Raw genomic sequence first — 19,527 nt, 5'->3', positions numbered from 1 at the left:
ATGAAGGTCACCCAACACACCTCCAGGGTGAAGGTGACCCAACTCACCTCCAGGGTGAAGGTGACCCAACTCACCTCCAGAGTGAACGTGACCCAACTCACCTCCAGAGTGAAGGTGACCCAACACACCTCCAGGGTGAAGGTGACCCAACTCACCTCCAGAGTGAACGTGACCCAACTCACCTCCAGAGTGAAAGTGACCCAACTCACCTCCAGAGTGAACGTGACCCAACTCACCTCCAGAGTGAAGGTGACCCAACACACCTCCAGAGTGAAGGTGACCCAACTCACCTCCAGGGTGAAGGTGACCCAACTCACCTCCAGGGTGAAGGTGACCCAACACACCTCCAGAGTGAACGTGACCCAACTCACCTCCAGGGTGAAGGTGACCCAACACACCTCCAGGGTGAACGTGACCCAACACACCTCCAGAGTGAACGTGACCCAACACACCTCCAGAGTGAACGTGACCCAACACACCTCCAGAGTGAACGTGACCCAACTCACCTCCAGGGTGAAGGTGACCCAACTCACCTCCAGGGTGAAGGTGACCCAACTCACCTCCAGGGTGAAGGTGACCCAACTCACCTCCAGGGTGAAGGTGACCCAACTCACCTCCAGGGTGAAGGTGACCCAACTCACCTCCAGAGTGAAGGTGACCCAACTCACCTCCAGGGTGAAGGTGACCCAACACACCTCCAGGGTGAAGGTGACCCAACTCACCTCCAGGGTGAAGTTGACCCAACACACCTCCAGGGTGAAGGTGACCCAACACACCTACAGGGTGAAGGTGACCCAACTCACCTCCAGGGTGAACGTGACCCAACTCACCTCCAGGGTGAAGGTGACCCAACTCACCTCCAGAGTGAAGGTGACCCAACTCACCTCCAGGGTGAAGGTGACCCAACACACCTCCAGGGTGAACGTGACCCAACTCATCTCCAGGGTGAAGTTGACCCAACACACCTCCAGGGTGAAGGTGACCCAACACACCTACAGGGTGAAGGTGACCCAACTCACCTCCAGGGTGAACGTGACCCAACTCACCTCCAGGGTGAAGGTGACCCAACACACCTCCAGAGTGAACGTGACCCAACTCACCTCAAGGGTGAAGGTGACCCAACACACCTCCAGAGTGAACGTGACCCAACACACCTCCAGGGTGAAGGTGACCCAACACACCTCCAGGGTGAACGTGACCCAACACACCTCCAGAGTGAACGTGACCCAACACACCTCCAGAGTGAACGTGACTCAACACACCTCCAGGGTGAACGTGACCCAACACACCTCCAGGGTGAACGTGACCCAACACACCTCCAGAGCGAACGTGACCCAACACACTTCCAGGGTGAAGGTCACCCAACTCACCTCCAGGGTGAACGTGACCCAACTCACCTCCAGAGTGAAGGTGACCCAACTCACCTCCAGGGTGAAGGTGACCCAACTCACCTCCAGAGTGAACGTGACCCAACACACCTCCAGGGTGAAGGTGACCCAACTCACCTCCAGGGTGAAGGTGACCCAACACTCCTCCAGAGTGAACGTGACCCAACACACCTCCAGGGTGAAGGTGACCCAACTCACCTCCAGGGTGAAGGTGACCCAACTCACCTCCAGGGTGAAGGTGACCCAACACACCTCCAGGGTGAAGGTGACCCAACACACCTCCAGGGTGAAGGTGACCCAACTCACCTCCAGGGTGAAGGTGACCCAACACACCTCCAGGGTGAAGGTCACCCAACACACCTCCAGGGTGAAGGTGACCCAACACACCTCCAGGGTGAAGGTGACCCAACACACCTCCAGGGTGAAGGTGACCCAACACACCTCCAGAGTGAACGTGACCCAACTCACCTCCAGGGTGAAGGTGACCCAACTCACCTCCAGAGTGAACGTGACCCAACACACCTCCAGGGTGAAGGTGACCCAACACACCTCCAGGGTGAAGGTGACCCAACACACCTCCAGAGTGAATGTGACCCAACACACCTAGCAAAGATAAATGTATCCTGTCTAGGACCAGCTGCGTCTTACTCATGGTAAACTATCTGTCAGGTGGTTTACCATGAGTACCCATGATGTTTAGAGGTCGTCAGAGTAGTTAGCTGATGGTTCCCTTAGTGGACACACAAATTGGTTTACAGTCATTAACAAAGAGCAGACTCTCCTCATGGAAGCTTCTAGAAAAGTCTAATGGCGTGTCGCTGAGGACGTGGGAGTGTTGTTCCCTGTACTTGGCGCTCACCTGCTTCAAAACACCTCCTCTGTTGTTTGTTTTATCAGTTGACAATTTCAGTGGTAACGAGTTCCATCTCCCGCTGTGTTTTGGCCTAAGGACCCCCAGGAGTCACTCTTCACACACTACAAGGACCCTAAGGACCCCCAGGAGTCCCTTTTCACACGCTACAAGGACCCTAAGGACCCCAGGAGTCACTCTTCACACACTACAAGGGCCTAAGGACCCCCAGGAGTCACTCTTCACACACTACAAGGGCCTAAGGACCCCCAGGAGTCACTCTTCACACGCTACAAGGACCCTAAGGACCCCCAGGAGTCACTCTTCACACACTACTAGGACCCTAAGGACCCCCAGGAGTCACTCTTCACACACTACAAGGACCCTAAGGACCCCCAGGAGTCACTCTTCACACACCACAAGGCCCCTAAGGACCCCCAGGAGTCACTCTTCACACGCTACAAGGGCCCTAAGAACCCCCAGGAGTCACTCTTCACATGCTACAAGGGCCCTAAGGACCCCCAGGAGTCACTCTTCACACCCTACAAGGGCCCTAAGGACCCCCAGGAGTCACTCTTCACACACTACAAGGGCCCTAAGGACCCCCAGGAGTCACTCTTCACACACTACAAGGGCCCTAAGGACCCCCAGGAGTCACTCTTCACACACTACAAGGGCCCTAAAGACCCCCAGGAGTCACTCTTCACACACTACAAGGGCCCTAAAGACCCCCAGGAGTCACTCTTCACACACTACAAGGGCCCTAAGGACCCCCAGGAGTCACTCTTCACACACTACAAGGGCCCTAAAGACCCCCAGGAGTCACTCTTCACACGCTACAAGGGCCCTAAGGACCCCCAGGAGTCACTCTTCACACACTACAAGGGCCCTAAGGACCCCCAGGAGTCACTCTTCACACGCTACAACGGTCCCTAAGGACCCCCAGGAGTCACTCTTCACACCCTACAACGGTCCCTAAGGACCCCCAGGAGTCACTCTTCACACGCTACAAGGGCCCTAAGGACCCCCAGGAGTCCCTTTTCACACGCTACAACGGGCCCTAAGGACCCCCAGGAGTCACTCTTCACACACTACAAGGGCCCTAAGGACCCCCAGGAGTCACTCTTCACACGCTACAAAGGCCCTAAGGACCCCCAGGAGTCACTCTTCACACGCTAGAAGGACGTTGAAGGTTTCCTCATTGTAATGATTGATAATTTTTCCTCGAAAATTCTTTCTATAGTATTACCCGTGTCCGGGTTGATGCTTGAAGTGTGACGTCTCAAGTCTCACTCAACTTACAATGTAACCAAAGCGTAGTTAAGCTATAATGTAGTAAACAACATTTCAGTTTTGTCGATGTATCTCTCATTATATTTTAGCAATAATTCCATAAATAAAAGATGATATTGAAAAGTATCTTTAAGTTAAAATTATGCCAAGATATTTGTATGAAGTAACAACTTATCTATACAAGTTCACATATTAAACACACAGAACTTCCGGTTGCAATTCTTTTAACCATGTCGTACCTCAACCGATTAAGGCAGCGTATGGGATCCACTGGGACGGAGGTTCGAACCTCGTCACGGCCCTTATGGATTTGTTCACATATAAAAATTTAGGCGAATGAAGAAGGCCTATATTGGCCTATACTAGGGAGTCCCAGTTTACATTCACTTAAACTTATTCAAACATGTGTCTCATCCCTAAAACACTCCTGGGATCATACGCCTCTAGATACCCGCTAATGGGTTTCATAAACCCTCTTACCAAACTTGTATTTACCCAGGTCTTTGCAAGCTAAACCAATCCAATTTATATCATCACTTCGTCGTCGATTGTGCGTCGATATATTTAAAAAGTTTATGCGCCGTGCCGGCCAGGTCGTTGTTGACAGCAAGATATGACTCGGACAGCAGTCACAGCAAGGTATGACTTGGACAGCAGTCACAGCAAGTATGACTCGGACAGTAGTCACAGCAAGGTATGACTTGGACAGTAGTCACAGCAAGGTATGACTCGGACAGTAGTCACAGCAAGGTATGACTCGGACAGTAGTCACAGCAAGGTATGACTCGGACAGCAGTCACAGCAAGGTATGACTTGGACAGCAGTCACAGCAAGTATGACTCGGACAGTAGTCACAGCAAGGTATGACTTGGACAGCAGTCACAGCAAGGTATGACTCGGACAGTAGTCACAGCAAGGTATGACTCGGACAGTAGTCACAGCAAGATATGACTCGGACAGTAGTCACAGCAAGGTATGACTCGGACAGTAGTCACAGCAAGGTATGACTTGGACAGTAGTCACAGCAAGGTATGACTCGGACAGTAGTCACAGCAAGGTATGACTTGGACAGCAGTCACAGCAAGGTATGACTTGGACAGCAGTCACAGCAAGGTATGACTTGGACAGTAGTCACAGCAAGGTATGACTCGGACAGCAGTCACAGCAAGGTATGACTTGGACAGCAGTCACAGCAAGGTACAACTTGGACAGCAGTCACAGCAAGGTATGACTTGGACAGCAGTCACAGCAAGGTACAACTCGGACAGTAGTCACAGCAAGGTATGACTTGGACAGCAGTCACAGCATGGTACAACTCGGACAGCAGTCACAGCAAGGTATGACTTGGACAGCAGTCACAGCATGGTACAACTTGGACAGCAGTCACAGCAAGGTACAACTTGGACAGCAGTCACAGCATGGTACAACTTGGACAGCAGTCACAGCAAGGTATGACTTGGACAGCAGTCACAGCATGGTACAACTTGGACAGCAGTCACAGCAAGGTACAACTTGGACAGCAGTCACAGCATGGTACAACTTGGACAGCAGTCACAGCAAGGTATGACTTGGACAGCAGTCACAGCATGGTACAACTCGGACAGCAGTCACAGCAAGGTATGACTTGGACAGCAGTCACAGCATGGTACAACTCGGACAGCAGTCACAGCAAGGTACAACTTGGACAGCAGTCACAGCATGGTACAACTTGGACAGCAGTCACAGCAAGGTATGACTTGGACAGCAGTCACAGCAAGGTACAACTCGGACAGTAGTCACAGCAAGGTATGACTTGGACAGCAGTCACAGCATGGTACAACTCGGACAGCAGTCACAGCAAGGTATGACTTGGACAGCAGTCACAGCAAGGTACAACTCGGACAGTAGTCACAGCAAGGTATGACTTGGACAGCAGTCACAGCATGGTACAACTCGGACAGCAGTCACAGCAAGGTATGACTTGGACAGCAGTCACAGCAAGGTACAACTTGGACAGCAGTCACAGCAAGGTATGACTTGGACAGCAGTCACAGCATGGTACAACTCGGACAGCAGTCACAGCAAGGTATGACTTGGACAGCAGTCATAGCATGGTACAACTCGGACAGCAGTCACAGCAAGGTATGACTTGGACAGCAGTCACAGCACGGTACAACTCGGACAGCAGTCACAGCAAGGTATGACTTGGACAGTAGTCACAGCAAGATATGACTTGGACAGCAGTCACAGCAAGGTATGACTTGGACAGCAGTCACAGCAAGGTATGACTCGGACAGCAGTCACAGCAAGGTATGACTTGGACAGCAGTCACAGCAAGGTATGACTCGGACAGTAGTCACAGCAAGGTATGACTTGGACAGCAGTCACAGCAAGGTATGACTCGGACAGCAGTCACAGCAAGGTATGACTTGGACAGCAGTCACAGCAAGGTATGACTCGGACAGTAGTCACAGCAAGGTACAACTTGGACAGCAGTCACAGCAAGGTATGACTTGGACAGTAGTCACAGCAAGGTATGACTCGGACAGTAGTCACAGCAAGGTATGACTCGGACAGTAGTCACAGCAAGGTATGACTCGGACAGCAGTCACAGCAAGGTATGACTTGGACAGCAGTCACAGCAAGGTATGACTCGGACAGCAGTCACAGCAAGGTATGACTCGGACAGTAGTCACAGCAAGGTATGACTCGGACAGTAGTCACAGCAAGGTATGACTTGGACAGCAGTCACAGCAAGGTATGACTTGGACAGCAGTCACAGCAAGGTATGACTCGGACAGCAGTCACAGCAAGGTATGACTTGGACAGTAGTCACAGCAAGGTATGACTTGGACAGTAGTCACAGCAAGGTATGACTCGGACAGTAGTCACAGCAAGGTATGACTTGGACAGCAGTCACAGCATGGTACAACTCGGACAGCAGTCACAGCAAGGTATGACTTGGACAGCAGTCACAGCAAGGTACAACTCGGACAGTAGTCACAGCAAGGTATGACTTGGACAGCAGTCACAGCATGGTACAACTCGGACAGCAGTCACAGCAAGGTATGACTTGGACAGCAGTCACAGCAAGGTACAACTTGGACAGCAGTCACAGCAAGGTATGACTTGGACAGCAGTCACAGCATGGTACAACTCGGACAGCAGTCACAGCAAGGTATGACTTGGACAGCAGTCATAGCATGGTACAACTCGGACAGCAGTCACAGCAAGGTATGACTTGGACAGCAGTCACAGCACGGTACAACTCGGACAGCAGTCACAGCAAGGTATGACTTGCACAGTAGTCACAGCAAGATATGACTTGGACAGCAGTCACAGCAAGGTATGACTTGGACAGCAGTCACAGCAAGGTATGACTCGGACAGCAGTCACAGCAAGGTATGACTTGGACAGCAGTCACAGCAAGGTATGACTCGGACAGTAGTCACAGCAAGGTATGACTTGGACAGCAGTCACAGCAAGGTATGACTCGGACAGCAGTCACAGCAAGGTATGACTTGGACAGCAGTCACAGCAAGGTATGACTCGGACAGTAGTCACAGCAAGGTACAACTTGGACAGCAGTCACAGCAAGGTATGACTTGGACAGTAGTCACAGCAAGGTATGACTCGGACAGTAGTCACAGCAAGGTATGACTCGGACAGTAGTCACAGCAAGGTATGACTCGGACAGCAGTCACAGCAAGGTATGACTTGGACAGCAGTCACAGCAAGGTATGACTCGGACAGCAGTCACAGCAAGGTATGACTCGGACAGTAGTCACAGCAAGGTATGACTCGGACAGTAGTCACAGCAAGGTATGACTTGGACAGCAGTCACAGCAAGGTATGACTTGGACAGCAGTCACAGCAAGGTATGACTCGGACAGCAGTCACAGCAAGGTATGACTTGGACAGTAGTCACAGCAAGGTATGACTCGGACAGTAGTCACAGCAAGGTATGACTTGGACAGTAATCGGACTGTTGTCCTATTGCAACTCAACGATCCCTGGTGGCATGCTCCTGCTTCACCACGGAACACAGTGGTGGAACACGGAACACCACGGTACCACGGAACACGGTGGTGGAACACGGAACACTACGGTACCACGGAACACGGTGGTGGAACACGGAACACTACAGAACACAGTGGTGGAACACGGAACACTACGGTACCTCGGAACACAGTGGTGGAACATGGAACACTACGGTACCACAGAACACGGTGGTGGAACACGGAACACTACGGTACCACAGAACACGGTGGTGGAACACGGAACACTACGGTACCACGGAACACGGTGGTGGAACACGGAACACTACGGAACACAGTGGTGGAACACGGAACACTACGGTACCACGGAACACAGTGGTGGAACACGGAACACTACGGTACCACAGAACACGGTGGTGGAACACGTAACACTACGGTACCACGGAACACGGTGGTGGAACACGGAACACTACGGAACACAGTGGTGGAACACGGAACACTACGGTACCACGGAACACAGTGATGGAACACGGAACACTACGGTACCACGGAACACAGTGGTGGAACACGGAACACTACGGTACCACGGAACACAGTGGTGGAACACGGAACACTACGGTACCACGGAACACGGTGGTGGAACACGGAACACTACGGTACCACGGAACACGGTGGTGGAACACGGAACACTACGGTACCACGGAACACGGTGGTGGAACACGGAACACTACAGAACACAGTGGTGGAACACGGAACACTACGGTACCACGGAACACAGTGGTGGAACACGGAACACTACGGTACCACAGAACACGGTGGTGGAACACGTAACACTACGGTACCACGGAACACGGTGGTGGAACACGGAACACTACGGAACACAGTGGTGGAACACGGAACACTACGGTACCACGGAACACAGTGATGGAACACGGAACACTACGGTACCACGGAACACAGTGGTGGAACACGGAACACTACGGTAGCACGGAACACAGTGGTGGAACACGGAACACTACGGTACCACGGAACACGGTGGTGGAACACGGAACACTACGGTACCACGGAACACGGTGGTGGAACACGGAACACTACGGTACCACGGAACACGGTGGTGGAACACGGAACACTACAGAACACAGTGGTGGAACACGGAACACTACGGTACCTCGGAACACAGTGGTGGAACATGGAACACTACGGTACCACAGAACACGGTGGTGGAACACGGAACACAACGGTACCACAGAACACGGTGGTGGAACACGGAACACTACGGTACCACGGAACACGGTGGTGGAACACGGAACACTACGGAACACAGTGGTGGAACACGGAACACTACGGTACCACGGAACACAGTGGTGGAACACGGAACACTACGGTACCACAGAACACGGTGGTGGAACACGGAACACTACGGTACCACGGAACACGGTGGTGGAACACGGAACACTACGGAACACAGTGGTGGAACACGGAACACTACGGTACCACGGAACACAGTGATGGAACAAGGAACACTACGGTACCACGGAACACAGTGGTGGAACACGGAACACTACGGTACCACGGAACACAGTGGTGGAACACGGAACACTACGGTACCACAGAACACGGTGGTGGAACACGGAACACTACGGTACCACGGAACACGGTGGTGGAACACGGAACACTACGGAATACAGTGGTGGAACACGGAACACTACGGTACCACGGAACACAGTTGTGGAACATGGAACACTACGGTACCACGGAACACAGTGGTGGAACACGGAACACTACGGTACCACAGAACACGGTGGTGGAACACGGAACACTACGGTACCACGGAACACGGTGGTGGAACACGGAACACTACAGTACCACGGAACACGGTGGTGGAACACGGAACACTACGGTACCACGGAACACGGTGGTGGAACACGGAACACAGTGGTGGAACACGGAACACTACGGTACCACGGAACACGGTGGTGGAACACGGAACACTACGGTACCACGGAACACGGTGGTGGAACACGGAACACGGTGGTGGAACGCGGAACACAGTGGTGGAACACGGAACACTACGGTACCACAGAACACGGTGGTGGAACACGGAACACAACGGTACCACGGAACACGGTGGTGGAACACGGAACACTACAGAACACAGTGGTGGAACACGGAACACTACGGTACCACGGAACACAGTGGTGGAACATGGAACACTACGGTACCACGGAACACGGTGGTGGAACACGGAACACTACAGAACACAGTGGTGGAACATGGAACACTACGGTACCACGGAACACAGTGGTGGAACATGGAACACTACGGTACCACGGAACACAGTGGTGGAACACGGAACACTACGGTACCACAGAACACGGTGGTGGAACACGGAACACTACGGTACCACGGAACACGGTGGTGGAACACGAAACACTACGGTACCACGGAACACAGTGATGGAACACGGAACACTACGGTACCACGGAACACAGTGGTGGAACACGGAACACTACGGTACCACGGAACACAGTGGTGGAACACGGAACACTACGGTACCACGGAACACGGTGGTGGAACACGGAACACTACGGTACCACGGAACACGGTGGTGGAACACGGAACACTACAGAACACAGTGGTGGAACACGGAACACTACGGTACCTCGGAACACAGTGGTGGAACATGGAACACTACGGTACCACAGAACACGGTGGTGGAACACGGAACACTACGGTACCACAGAACACGGTGGTGGAACACGGAACACTACGGTACCACGGAACACGGTGGTGGAACACGGAACACTACGGAACACAGTGGTGGAACACGGAACACTACGGTACCACGGAACCCAGTGGTGGAACACGGAACACTACGGTACCACAGAACACGGTGGTGGAACACGGAACACTACGGTACCACGGAACACGGTGGTGGAACACGGAACACTACGGAACACAGTGGTGGAACACGGAACACTACGGTACCACGGAACACAGTGATGGAACACAGAACACTACGGTACCATGGAACACAGTGGTGGAACACGGAACACTACGGTACCACGGAACACAGTGGTGGAACACGGAACACTACGGTACCACAGAACACGGTGGTGGAACACGGAACACTACGGTACCACGGAACACGGTGGTGGAACACGGAACACTACGGAATACAGTGGTGGAACACGGAACACTACGGTACCACGGAACACAGTTGTGGAACACGGAACACTACGGTACCACGGAACACAGTGGTGGAACACGGAACACTACGGTACCACAGAACACGGTGGTGGAACACGGAACACTACGGTACCACGGAACACGGTGGTGGAACACGGAACACTACAGTACTACGGAACACGGTGGTGGAACACGGAACACTACGGTACCACGGAACACGGTGGTGGAACACGGAACACAGTGGTGGAACACGGAACACTACGGTACCACGGAACACGGTGGTGGAACACGGAACACTACGGTACCACGGAACACGGTGGTGGAACACGGAACACGGTGGTGGAACGCGGAACACAGTGGTGGAACACGGAACACTACGGTACCACGGAACACAGTGGTGGAACACGGAACACTACGGTACCACAGAACACGGTGGTGGAACACGGAACACAACGGTACCACGGAACACGGTGGTGGAACACGGAACACTACAGAACACAGTGGTGGAACACGGAACACTACGGTACCACGGAACACAGTGGTGGAACATGGAACACTACGGTACCACGGAACACGGTGGTGGAACACGGAACACTACAGAACACAGTGGTGGAACATGGAACACTACGGTACCACGGAACACAGTGGTGGAACATGGAACACTACGGTACCACGGAACACAGTGGTGGAACACGGAACACTACGGTACCACAGAACACGGTGGTGGAACACGGAACACTACGGTACCACGGAACACGGTGGTGGAACACGAAACACTACAGAACACAGTGGCGGAACACGGAACACTAGGGTACCACGGAACACAGTTGTGGAACACGGAACACTATGGTACCACGGAACACAGTGATGGAACATGGAACACTACGGTACCACGGAACACAGTGGTGGAACACGGAACACTACGGTACCACGGAACACAGTGGTGGAACACGGAACACTACGGTACCACGGAACACAGTGGTGGAACACGGAACACTACGGTACCACGAAACAGTGGTGGAACACGGAACACTACAGTACCACGGAACACAGTGGTGGAACACGGAACACTACGGTACCACGGAACACGGTGGTGGAACACGGAACACTACGGTACCACGGAACACGGTGGTGGAACACGGAACACAGTGGTGGAACACTACGGTACCACGGAACAGTGGTGGAACACGGAACACTACAGTACCACGGAACACGGTGGTGGAACACGGAACACAGTGGTGGAACACTACGGTACCACGGAACAGTGGTGGAACACGGAACACTACGGTACCACGGAACACGGTGGTGGAACACGGAACACAGTGGTGGAACACTACGGTACCTACGAAACAGTGGTGGAACACGGAACACTACAGTACCACGGAACACAGTGGTGGAACACGGAACACTACGGTACCATGGAACACGGTGGTGGAACACGGAACACTACGGTACCACGGAACACGGTGGTGGAACACGGAACACAGTGGTGGAACACTACGGTACCACGGAACACAGTGGTGGAACACGGAACACTACGGTACCACGGAACACAGTGATGGAACACGGAACACTACCGACACTTCCTCTCACCAAACACCCGTATAGGCTCGTATCCGAGGCCACAGTTGCCAACTCACGCCTTAAAAATGATCCGTCAAGAACTCTCGCTACCACGTGGCCCTGAGCCCTGAGCACCTGGCAGCGCTGAGACAATAACCTGAGGTACGGGCCGCCCAAGGAACCCCTCAAACGACGCGGGTCATATTTGAAAATGTCGGCACACTTCGCTGGATATTTGTATCCGCACATTCCCCGAGGGCGAGGTGTAGCCAGAGCGGCCGTGGAGCCTGCTGCTGCTCCAATATCCGGCCGCCTTAACGCCTTGGACACCAGATCCATAAACAAGGTAACTCTTTAATAAACGGTGCTCGCTGAGTCCGTCTCTCATCTATTGAGCTTTCAACGAAACAGTTTGCAGTTTTGTGTGTGTATTTCTGAGGTGTTTCTTGCCTGATGCTGCAAGGTATGGAAGGGAACGGCACTATAAGGAGAAAGCCGCTAGACATTGCAACTATATAGCACTGGGAAGGGGTCAGCATAAGGATTTTTGATGGGATTGTTGGGGGGGGGAGGAATGGTGCTCAACCACTTGGACGGTCGGGGATTGAACGCCGACCTGTATTAAGCGAGACCGTTGCTCTACCATTTACTCCAACGTATGGAACTTAAATGAGGTAGGTGAGCCTTTTCCTTGACTGCTGCTTAAGAAGCGAACTAAGGGTGTGGACACCTTTACTCTCAGGCCAGAGTGTAGGCGGGTCAGTCATAAAACTCCTGCTTGGGCACCAATACGGGCCTCCAGAACCTTCCAGTGAATTCAGTAGAGTTCTGGGTGGGTCGGCTTTTGTATCGTCATGGCCGAGTCGGTGATAGGGAACCTGGTGATAGGACATGGGATATTACTGATATGCAAGTTACCTGAGCTTGTCTTGAACAGAGGCCCGACATTGTTGTTGACGGCTGAACGGTTCAGAAGACACCGGTACCTGAATCAGTGGTGTCAGCGGTATCTGACACGTGTGGCAAGTATTTACAAAGGTCTTGATGTCACGAACCATACCTGACCAGTAGCAGTCCTGTTCCAAGGTGTAGTAAGTCTTGTTAAAGCCGTAGTGTGAGAGAGGGCCATGGACCAGACGCATGATATCTGGCCGTCGGCTGGTAGGACTACCAGGTGGTAGTCCCTACCAGGTTTAGAAGGTTTGTCCCCGGACAAGCCCCCAATTAAATGTGACGGTAATCTGAAAAATAGAGCAGTGGCTATTCTGGCTGGTATTGTGCCAATCACATTAAATAAAAAAAATAAAGTAAATAAAACTGCTAGTGACCTCTACACTGTGAGACCTTCAGGTAAAATAAAGAGAAGAAACACTTAAAATATTTAATATAACAAAATGAATTTAATAACAAACAAAACAAAGCCCTTATTAACTTGGCGAGAACGCAATATATAATATATAAAAGAAATATAAACATGTGACAGTTAGGTTAATATCAAAAGAGAAGTGCAAAACAATACACTATACACAAACTGAACAAACTACGTCTGTTTCGTGGGACTGCTACAATATACGTTGCTGCTGAGAACACGAAGTGCATTCTGAGGACTGGCCGTCGGTGAGCTACTTATATATGCGGGTCAGGATTAGTGTAGGTGTTGCAGGTTACCATCGGCCGGTAGTCTTAAACAAGCAGTGAGTGGCTGGTCAACTGGTGTGTGTGGCGTTGGCCCCCAGACAGCAGGTGTCCAGGTGGCTCGGGTACTAGAGGGTGGAGGGAGGTGGTGTGTGTCTAGACACCGAGGTGTCCGACCACTTATTGTTGTTGTTGATGATGTTAATTCCTTATATTGCAGCGGATGGAGGAATGGGGAATGATGGGGAGGACGAAGGAACGGGGGAGTGGGGGATGGTGGGGAGGACGTCGGGAAGGGGAAAATGATGGGGAGCACGAGGGGACGGTGTGGATAAGGGCTGCGAGGCAGAGAGCGACTGCAAACGGAGCTCCTGCGGATCAAGATATATGCCTTTCACAGCCAAAAAGAAATCCCCTGCATGGGGAGCCTGCACTGCTGTGAGGCGAGCACGATCACTGGGGGTTGTTATCTTCTCACCACACCTCACCACCGGGAGTTATTTGAATCTTCTCGATATTCCTCATGTTTTTCTTCACTTAAGCTGGAAGATTAAAAATTAACTGTCCAAAATTAATATTTACTTATTAATTGGGTCTGACGCCTAGTGATGCGTTTCGTAAGGTCTCACCTCACATTCTCACAGACAAATTCTTCAGTGTAGCACCTGTTTACATCCTCTAATGGTAGGGTGGTAGGTGACATGGATGAATGACACATGGAGTATTAGTAGGGTCCATCAGTCTCAGGAGACTATGGAGTTGCACTCTGGTGTTGGCCTAATTTGGAGTGGTCTCACTAGGGCACAAAGCCAGGGTAGGTTGATTCGGGGGAGAAGATGTTACCCATGCAGCAGGTCCCCCCTCTCCACGGCGCTGAAAGTCTCCAATGGAAAGGCATACGCCTTTCCATTGGGGTCCTATATAATAGGGTAGTAAATTAAGAGTGTGACATGTTGGCAGTTTATGTTCTTCTGGGCTCCCGGTCCTGTTGCAGGGTCACTCGCTCCTGCTTCTGCATTGGCCCGGGGTCTTGAAGCACTTCAAAACTCCGGGCCAATATCAACAGCATTTCGTTTAAAATAAATTAAAATATAACATTTAAAATACTTGAATCGTATGTTTAACATGTACATATATGTACATAATATTTCTGCGTAAAACTAAGTAATTATTTCACTACTTCTCTAAGTGGCTAAGTTTGAGAGGAGAAGGTGTGGACACTGGTCATAGCTGTGGTGGGAGGTGCAGGTGTGGTCACTGGTCATAGCTGTGGTGGGAGGTGCAGGTGTGGTCACTGGTCATAGCTGTGGTGGGAGGTGCAGGTGTGGTCACTGGTCATAGCTGTGGTGGGAGGTGCAGGTGTGGACACTGGTCATAGCTGTGGTGGGAGGTGCAGGTGTGGTCACTGGTCATAGCTGTGGTGGGAGGTGCAGGTGTGGTCACTGGTCATAGCTGTGGTGGGAGGTGCAGGTGTGGTCACTGGTCATAGCTGTGGTGGGAGGTGGAGGTGTGGACACTGGTCATAGCTGTGGTGGGAGGTGCAGGTGTGGTCACTGGTCATAGCTGTGGTGGGAGGTGCAGGTGTGGTCACTGGTCATAGCTGTGGTGGGAGGTGCAGGTGTGGTCACTGGTCATAGCTGTGGTGGGAGGTGCAGGTGTGGACACTGGTGATAGCTGTGGTGGGAGGTGGAGGTGTGGACACTGGTGATAGCTGTGGTGGGAGGTGCAGGTGTGGACACTGGTCATAGCTGTGGTGGGAGGTGGAGGTGTGGACACTGGTGATAGCTGTGGTGGGAGGTGGAGGTGTGGACACTGGTGATAGCTGTGGTGGGAGGTGGAGGTGTGGACACTGGTCATAGCTGTGGTGGGAGGAGCAGGTGTGGACACTGGTCATAGCTGTGGTGGGAGGTGGAGGTGTGGACACTGGTCATAGCTGTGGTGGGAGGAGCAGGTGTGGACACTGGTCATAGCTGTGGTGGGAGGTGGAGGTGTGGACACTGGTCATAGCTGTGGTGGGAGGTGCAGGTGTGGACACTGGTCATAGCTGTGGTGGGAGGTGCAGGTGTGGTCACTGGTCATAGCTGTGGTGGGAGGTGCAGGTGTGGTCACTGGTCATAGCTGTGGTGGGAGGTGCAGGTGTGGACACTGGTCATAGCTGTGGTGGGAGGTGCAGGTGTGGTCACTGGTCATAGCTGTGGTGGGAGGTGCAGGTGTGGACACTGGTCATAGCTGTGATGGGAGGTGCAGGTGTGGACACTGGTCATAGCTGTGGTGGGAGGTGCAGGTGTGGACACTGGTCATAGCTGTGGTGGGAGATACATAACACTGCGTCTAGTTCAATATTCATCTATCTTCCCACTGTTCGATTCCCAGTCACACTATCCCAACACGTCCCCGCGTCCCCAGACACCTCGTCCATCCCATTCTCATTTTTTGTTATTTTTCTGGAGTTTTTATTCTGCTTCTATCTTGGCCACACACGAGCTCCCGCTCACTCCCCACACCTCTTGCCCATCTGTCATCCACACCACTTAACTGTTTGGCTCACTCTCCCATCTATTGTTTTTTTCACTCTCTGTATTTCTCTTCGCTGTCAACATTGTATTTAGCGCTTTACACTAGTAAGTTAAGGTGTGAACTTTTACCCATGTGTCCCCGGGGGTATAGACCATCACCTGACTGTAGTGTCCCCGGGGGTATAGACCATCACCTGACTGTAGTGTCCCCGGGGGTATAGACCATCACCTGACTGTAGTGTCCCCGGGGGTATAGACCATCACCAGACTGTAGTGTCCCCGGGGGTATAGACCATCACCTGACTGTAGTGTCCCCGGGGGTATAGACCATCACCTGACTGTAGTGTCCCCGGGGGTATAGACCATCACCTGACTGTAGTGTCCCCGGGGGTATAGACCATCACCTGACTGTAGTGTCCCCGGGGGTATAGACCATCACCTGACTAGTGTCCCCGGGAGTATAGACCATCACCTGACTGTAGTGTCCCCGGGGGTATAGACCATCACCTGACTGTAGTGTCCCCGGGGGTATTGACCATCACCTGACTGTAGTGTCCCCGGGGGTATAGACCATCACCTGACTGTAGTGTCCCCGGGGGTATAGACCATCACCTGACTGTAGTGTCCCCGGGGGTATAGACCATCACCTGACTGTAGTGTCCCCGGGGGTATAGACCATCACCTGACTGTAGTGTCCCCGGGGGTATAGACCATCACCTGACTAGTGTCCCCGGGAGTATAGACCATCACCTGACTGTAGTGTCCCCGGGGGTATAGACCATCACCTGACTGTAGTGTCCCCGGGGGTTATAGACCATCACCTGACTGTAGTGTCCCCGGGGGTATAGACCATCACCTGACTGTAGTGTCCCCGGGGGTATTGACCATCACCTGACTGTAGTGTCCCCGGGGGTATTGACCATCACCTGACTGTAGTGTCCCCGGGGGTATAGACCATCACCTGACTGTAGTGTCCCCGGGGGTATTGACCATCACCTGACTGTAGTGTCCCCGGGGGTATAGACCATCACCTGACTAGTGTCCCCGGGGGTATAGACCATCACCTGACTGTAGTGTCCCCGGGGGTATAGACCATCACCTGACTGTAGTGTCCCCGGGGGTATAGACCATCACCTGACTGTTGTGTCCCCGGGGGTATAGACCATCACCTGACTGTAGTGTCCCCGGGGGTATAGACCATCACCTGACTGTAGTGTCCCCGGGGGTATAGACCATCACCTGACTGTAGTGTCCCCGGGGGTATAGACCATCACCTGACTGTAGTGTCCCCGGGGGTATAGACCATCACCTGACTGTAGTGTCCCCGGGGGTATTGACCATCACCTGACTGTAGTGTCCCCGGGGGTATAGACCATCACCTGACTGTAGTGTCCCCGGGGGTATAGACCATCACCTGACTGTAGTGTCCCCGGGGGTATAGACCATCACCTGACTGTAGTGTCCCCGGGGGTATTGACCATCACCTGACTGTAGTGTCCCCGGGGGTATAGACCATCACCTGACTGTAGTGTCCCCGGGGGTATAGACCATCACCTGACTGTAGTGTCCCCGGGGGTATTCTGTCACATCTGGCTGCCAGAAGTACTGGCAAAAGTGCTGCCAGAAGAACCGCCAGAGGTGCTGCCAGAAGTACTGCCAGAAGTGCTGCGAGAAGTGCTGCCAAAAGTGCTGCCAGAAGTACTGCCAGAAGTACTGCCAGAAGTGCTGCCAAAAGTGCTGCCATAAGTAAGCAATTATCAAAAGAAGGCACCAAACCGGGAAGGCTATGTAGCACCATCAAATGTGCAGAATAATCAGAGGGCGCTAAATATCACCAAGGATGCCAATACGAGAACAAAAACGCATAAGGCGAAAGATATAAAAAGTATCCGAGTCACCAAGAATTGTATCAAGGGACAGGTGACCGTCAGGGGCGGTCGGAAAGGAAGACACATGCTCGTCCTGGAAGTCAGGACATTCAAGAAGAACATGCATTACCGTAAGAGGGACAATGCAATTGGTACAATAAGGAGCAGGGCGGCGCTCCATCAAGTGACCATGGGTTAAGCGAGTATGGCCAATACGCTACCTCGCCATAGCCATTTCCCACCGCCGGTTACGGTGGCAGGAGGACGGCCACGAGGAAACACAACATTTAAGAGTACGAAGTTTGTTACCAGTAACAGACGACCAAGAAGCCTGCCAACGGGTAAGAATGGAGGAATGGATAACCGGGTAAATGTCAGAAAATGGAATACCTTTACAAGAGATGGAACAAGAGCGGACAGCTTCCTTGGCGGCAGCATCTGCACGCTCATTTACAGACACACCAATATGGCTGGGAACCCAACAAAACTCATCCAACTTAAATTTACTGTGAACAAGAAACAGCCAATGCTGGATCTCGAGAACTACTGGATGAACCAGATTAAAGGACCTGAGCACTACGAGAGTCAACAACAACTACAAAGGAAGAATGACAACGATAAAGCAGGAAACGAAGAGCATAGAGAATAGCATAAAGCTCCGCTGTGAAGATGCTAGTCTCCAGATATAAGCGACACATATAAGTGCGATCAGGAAAAACAACAGAGTAGCCAACACCGTCCGCAGACTTAGACCCATCGGTGAAGACAGAAACGGAGCGGGAGTGAGAAGAAAAGTGCTCAAGGAAAAGGCGTTTTAGAACCGTAGGAGGGGTAAAAGCTTTAGTGATGCGGGTCAAGAATGTACAAAACGGCGGAAGGGGGACTCTCCACGGGGGCAAAGAAGAAACAACACGAGAAGAAACATTAGAAATACAAACGGAAAGAGAATCTTGTAAGCGAGATAACCGGACAGAAAGAGGGAGGTGGTGAAGAGGAACAGGAACAGCAGGAGGGGTAAAAGTTAAAGCACGACAGAGGCGAGAGGAAGGATGTTGTAAGGACCGAGCAAGATAGCGATCACGGCGGTCCTGGCGAGACAGGAAGCCAGTGTAAACATACAAGCTAAGGACGGGAGTCGAACGAAAGGCACCAGAACTGAGGCGCAACCCAGCATGGTGCAAAGCATCAAGACGGTGAAGAGTAGTAGGAGAAGCAGACGAGTAAGCAGGGCAACCATAATCGAGCTTA

General features: G+C 52.3%; 1 protein-coding gene across 1 annotated transcript; it reads left to right on the top strand.

Annotated features, from left to right (window-relative positions):
- Nucleotides 1-3,174, top strand: LOC123748075 (collagen alpha-2(I) chain-like). Its single transcript, XM_069303276.1, has 3 exons — nt 1-60; nt 108-2,006; nt 2,578-3,174. The coding sequence occupies exons 1-3, from the start codon at nt 1-3 to the stop codon at nt 3,172-3,174; spliced, it is 2,556 nt and encodes an 851-aa protein (XP_069159377.1).
- Nucleotides 3,175-19,527: the final 16,353 nt, after the last annotated feature.

The sequence above is a fragment of the Procambarus clarkii genome, chromosome 49, assembly GCF_040958095.1.
Source record: "Procambarus clarkii isolate CNS0578487 chromosome 49, FALCON_Pclarkii_2.0, whole genome shotgun sequence".
Taxonomy (NCBI): domain Eukaryota; kingdom Metazoa; phylum Arthropoda; class Malacostraca; order Decapoda; family Cambaridae; genus Procambarus; species Procambarus clarkii.
The sequence above is the reverse complement of the archived record's forward strand: the minus strand, read 5'-3'. Positions and strand labels throughout refer to the sequence as shown.

What these genes read in the sequence shown, in the direction of transcription:
- LOC123748075 (XM_069303276.1), top strand. Translation starts at nt 1, where the DNA reads ATGAAGGTCACCCAACACACCTCCAGGGTGAAGGTGACCCAACTCACC. An exon ending in AACTCACCTCCAGGGTGAAG is followed by an intron (nt 61 to 107) that starts GTGACCCAACTC and finishes ACTCACCTCCAG; the next exon opens with AGTGAAGGTGACCCAACACA. An exon ending in CACACCTAGCAAAGATAAAT is followed by an intron (nt 2,007 to 2,577) that starts GTATCCTGTCTA and finishes ACACACTACTAG; the next exon opens with GACCCTAAGGACCCCCAGGA.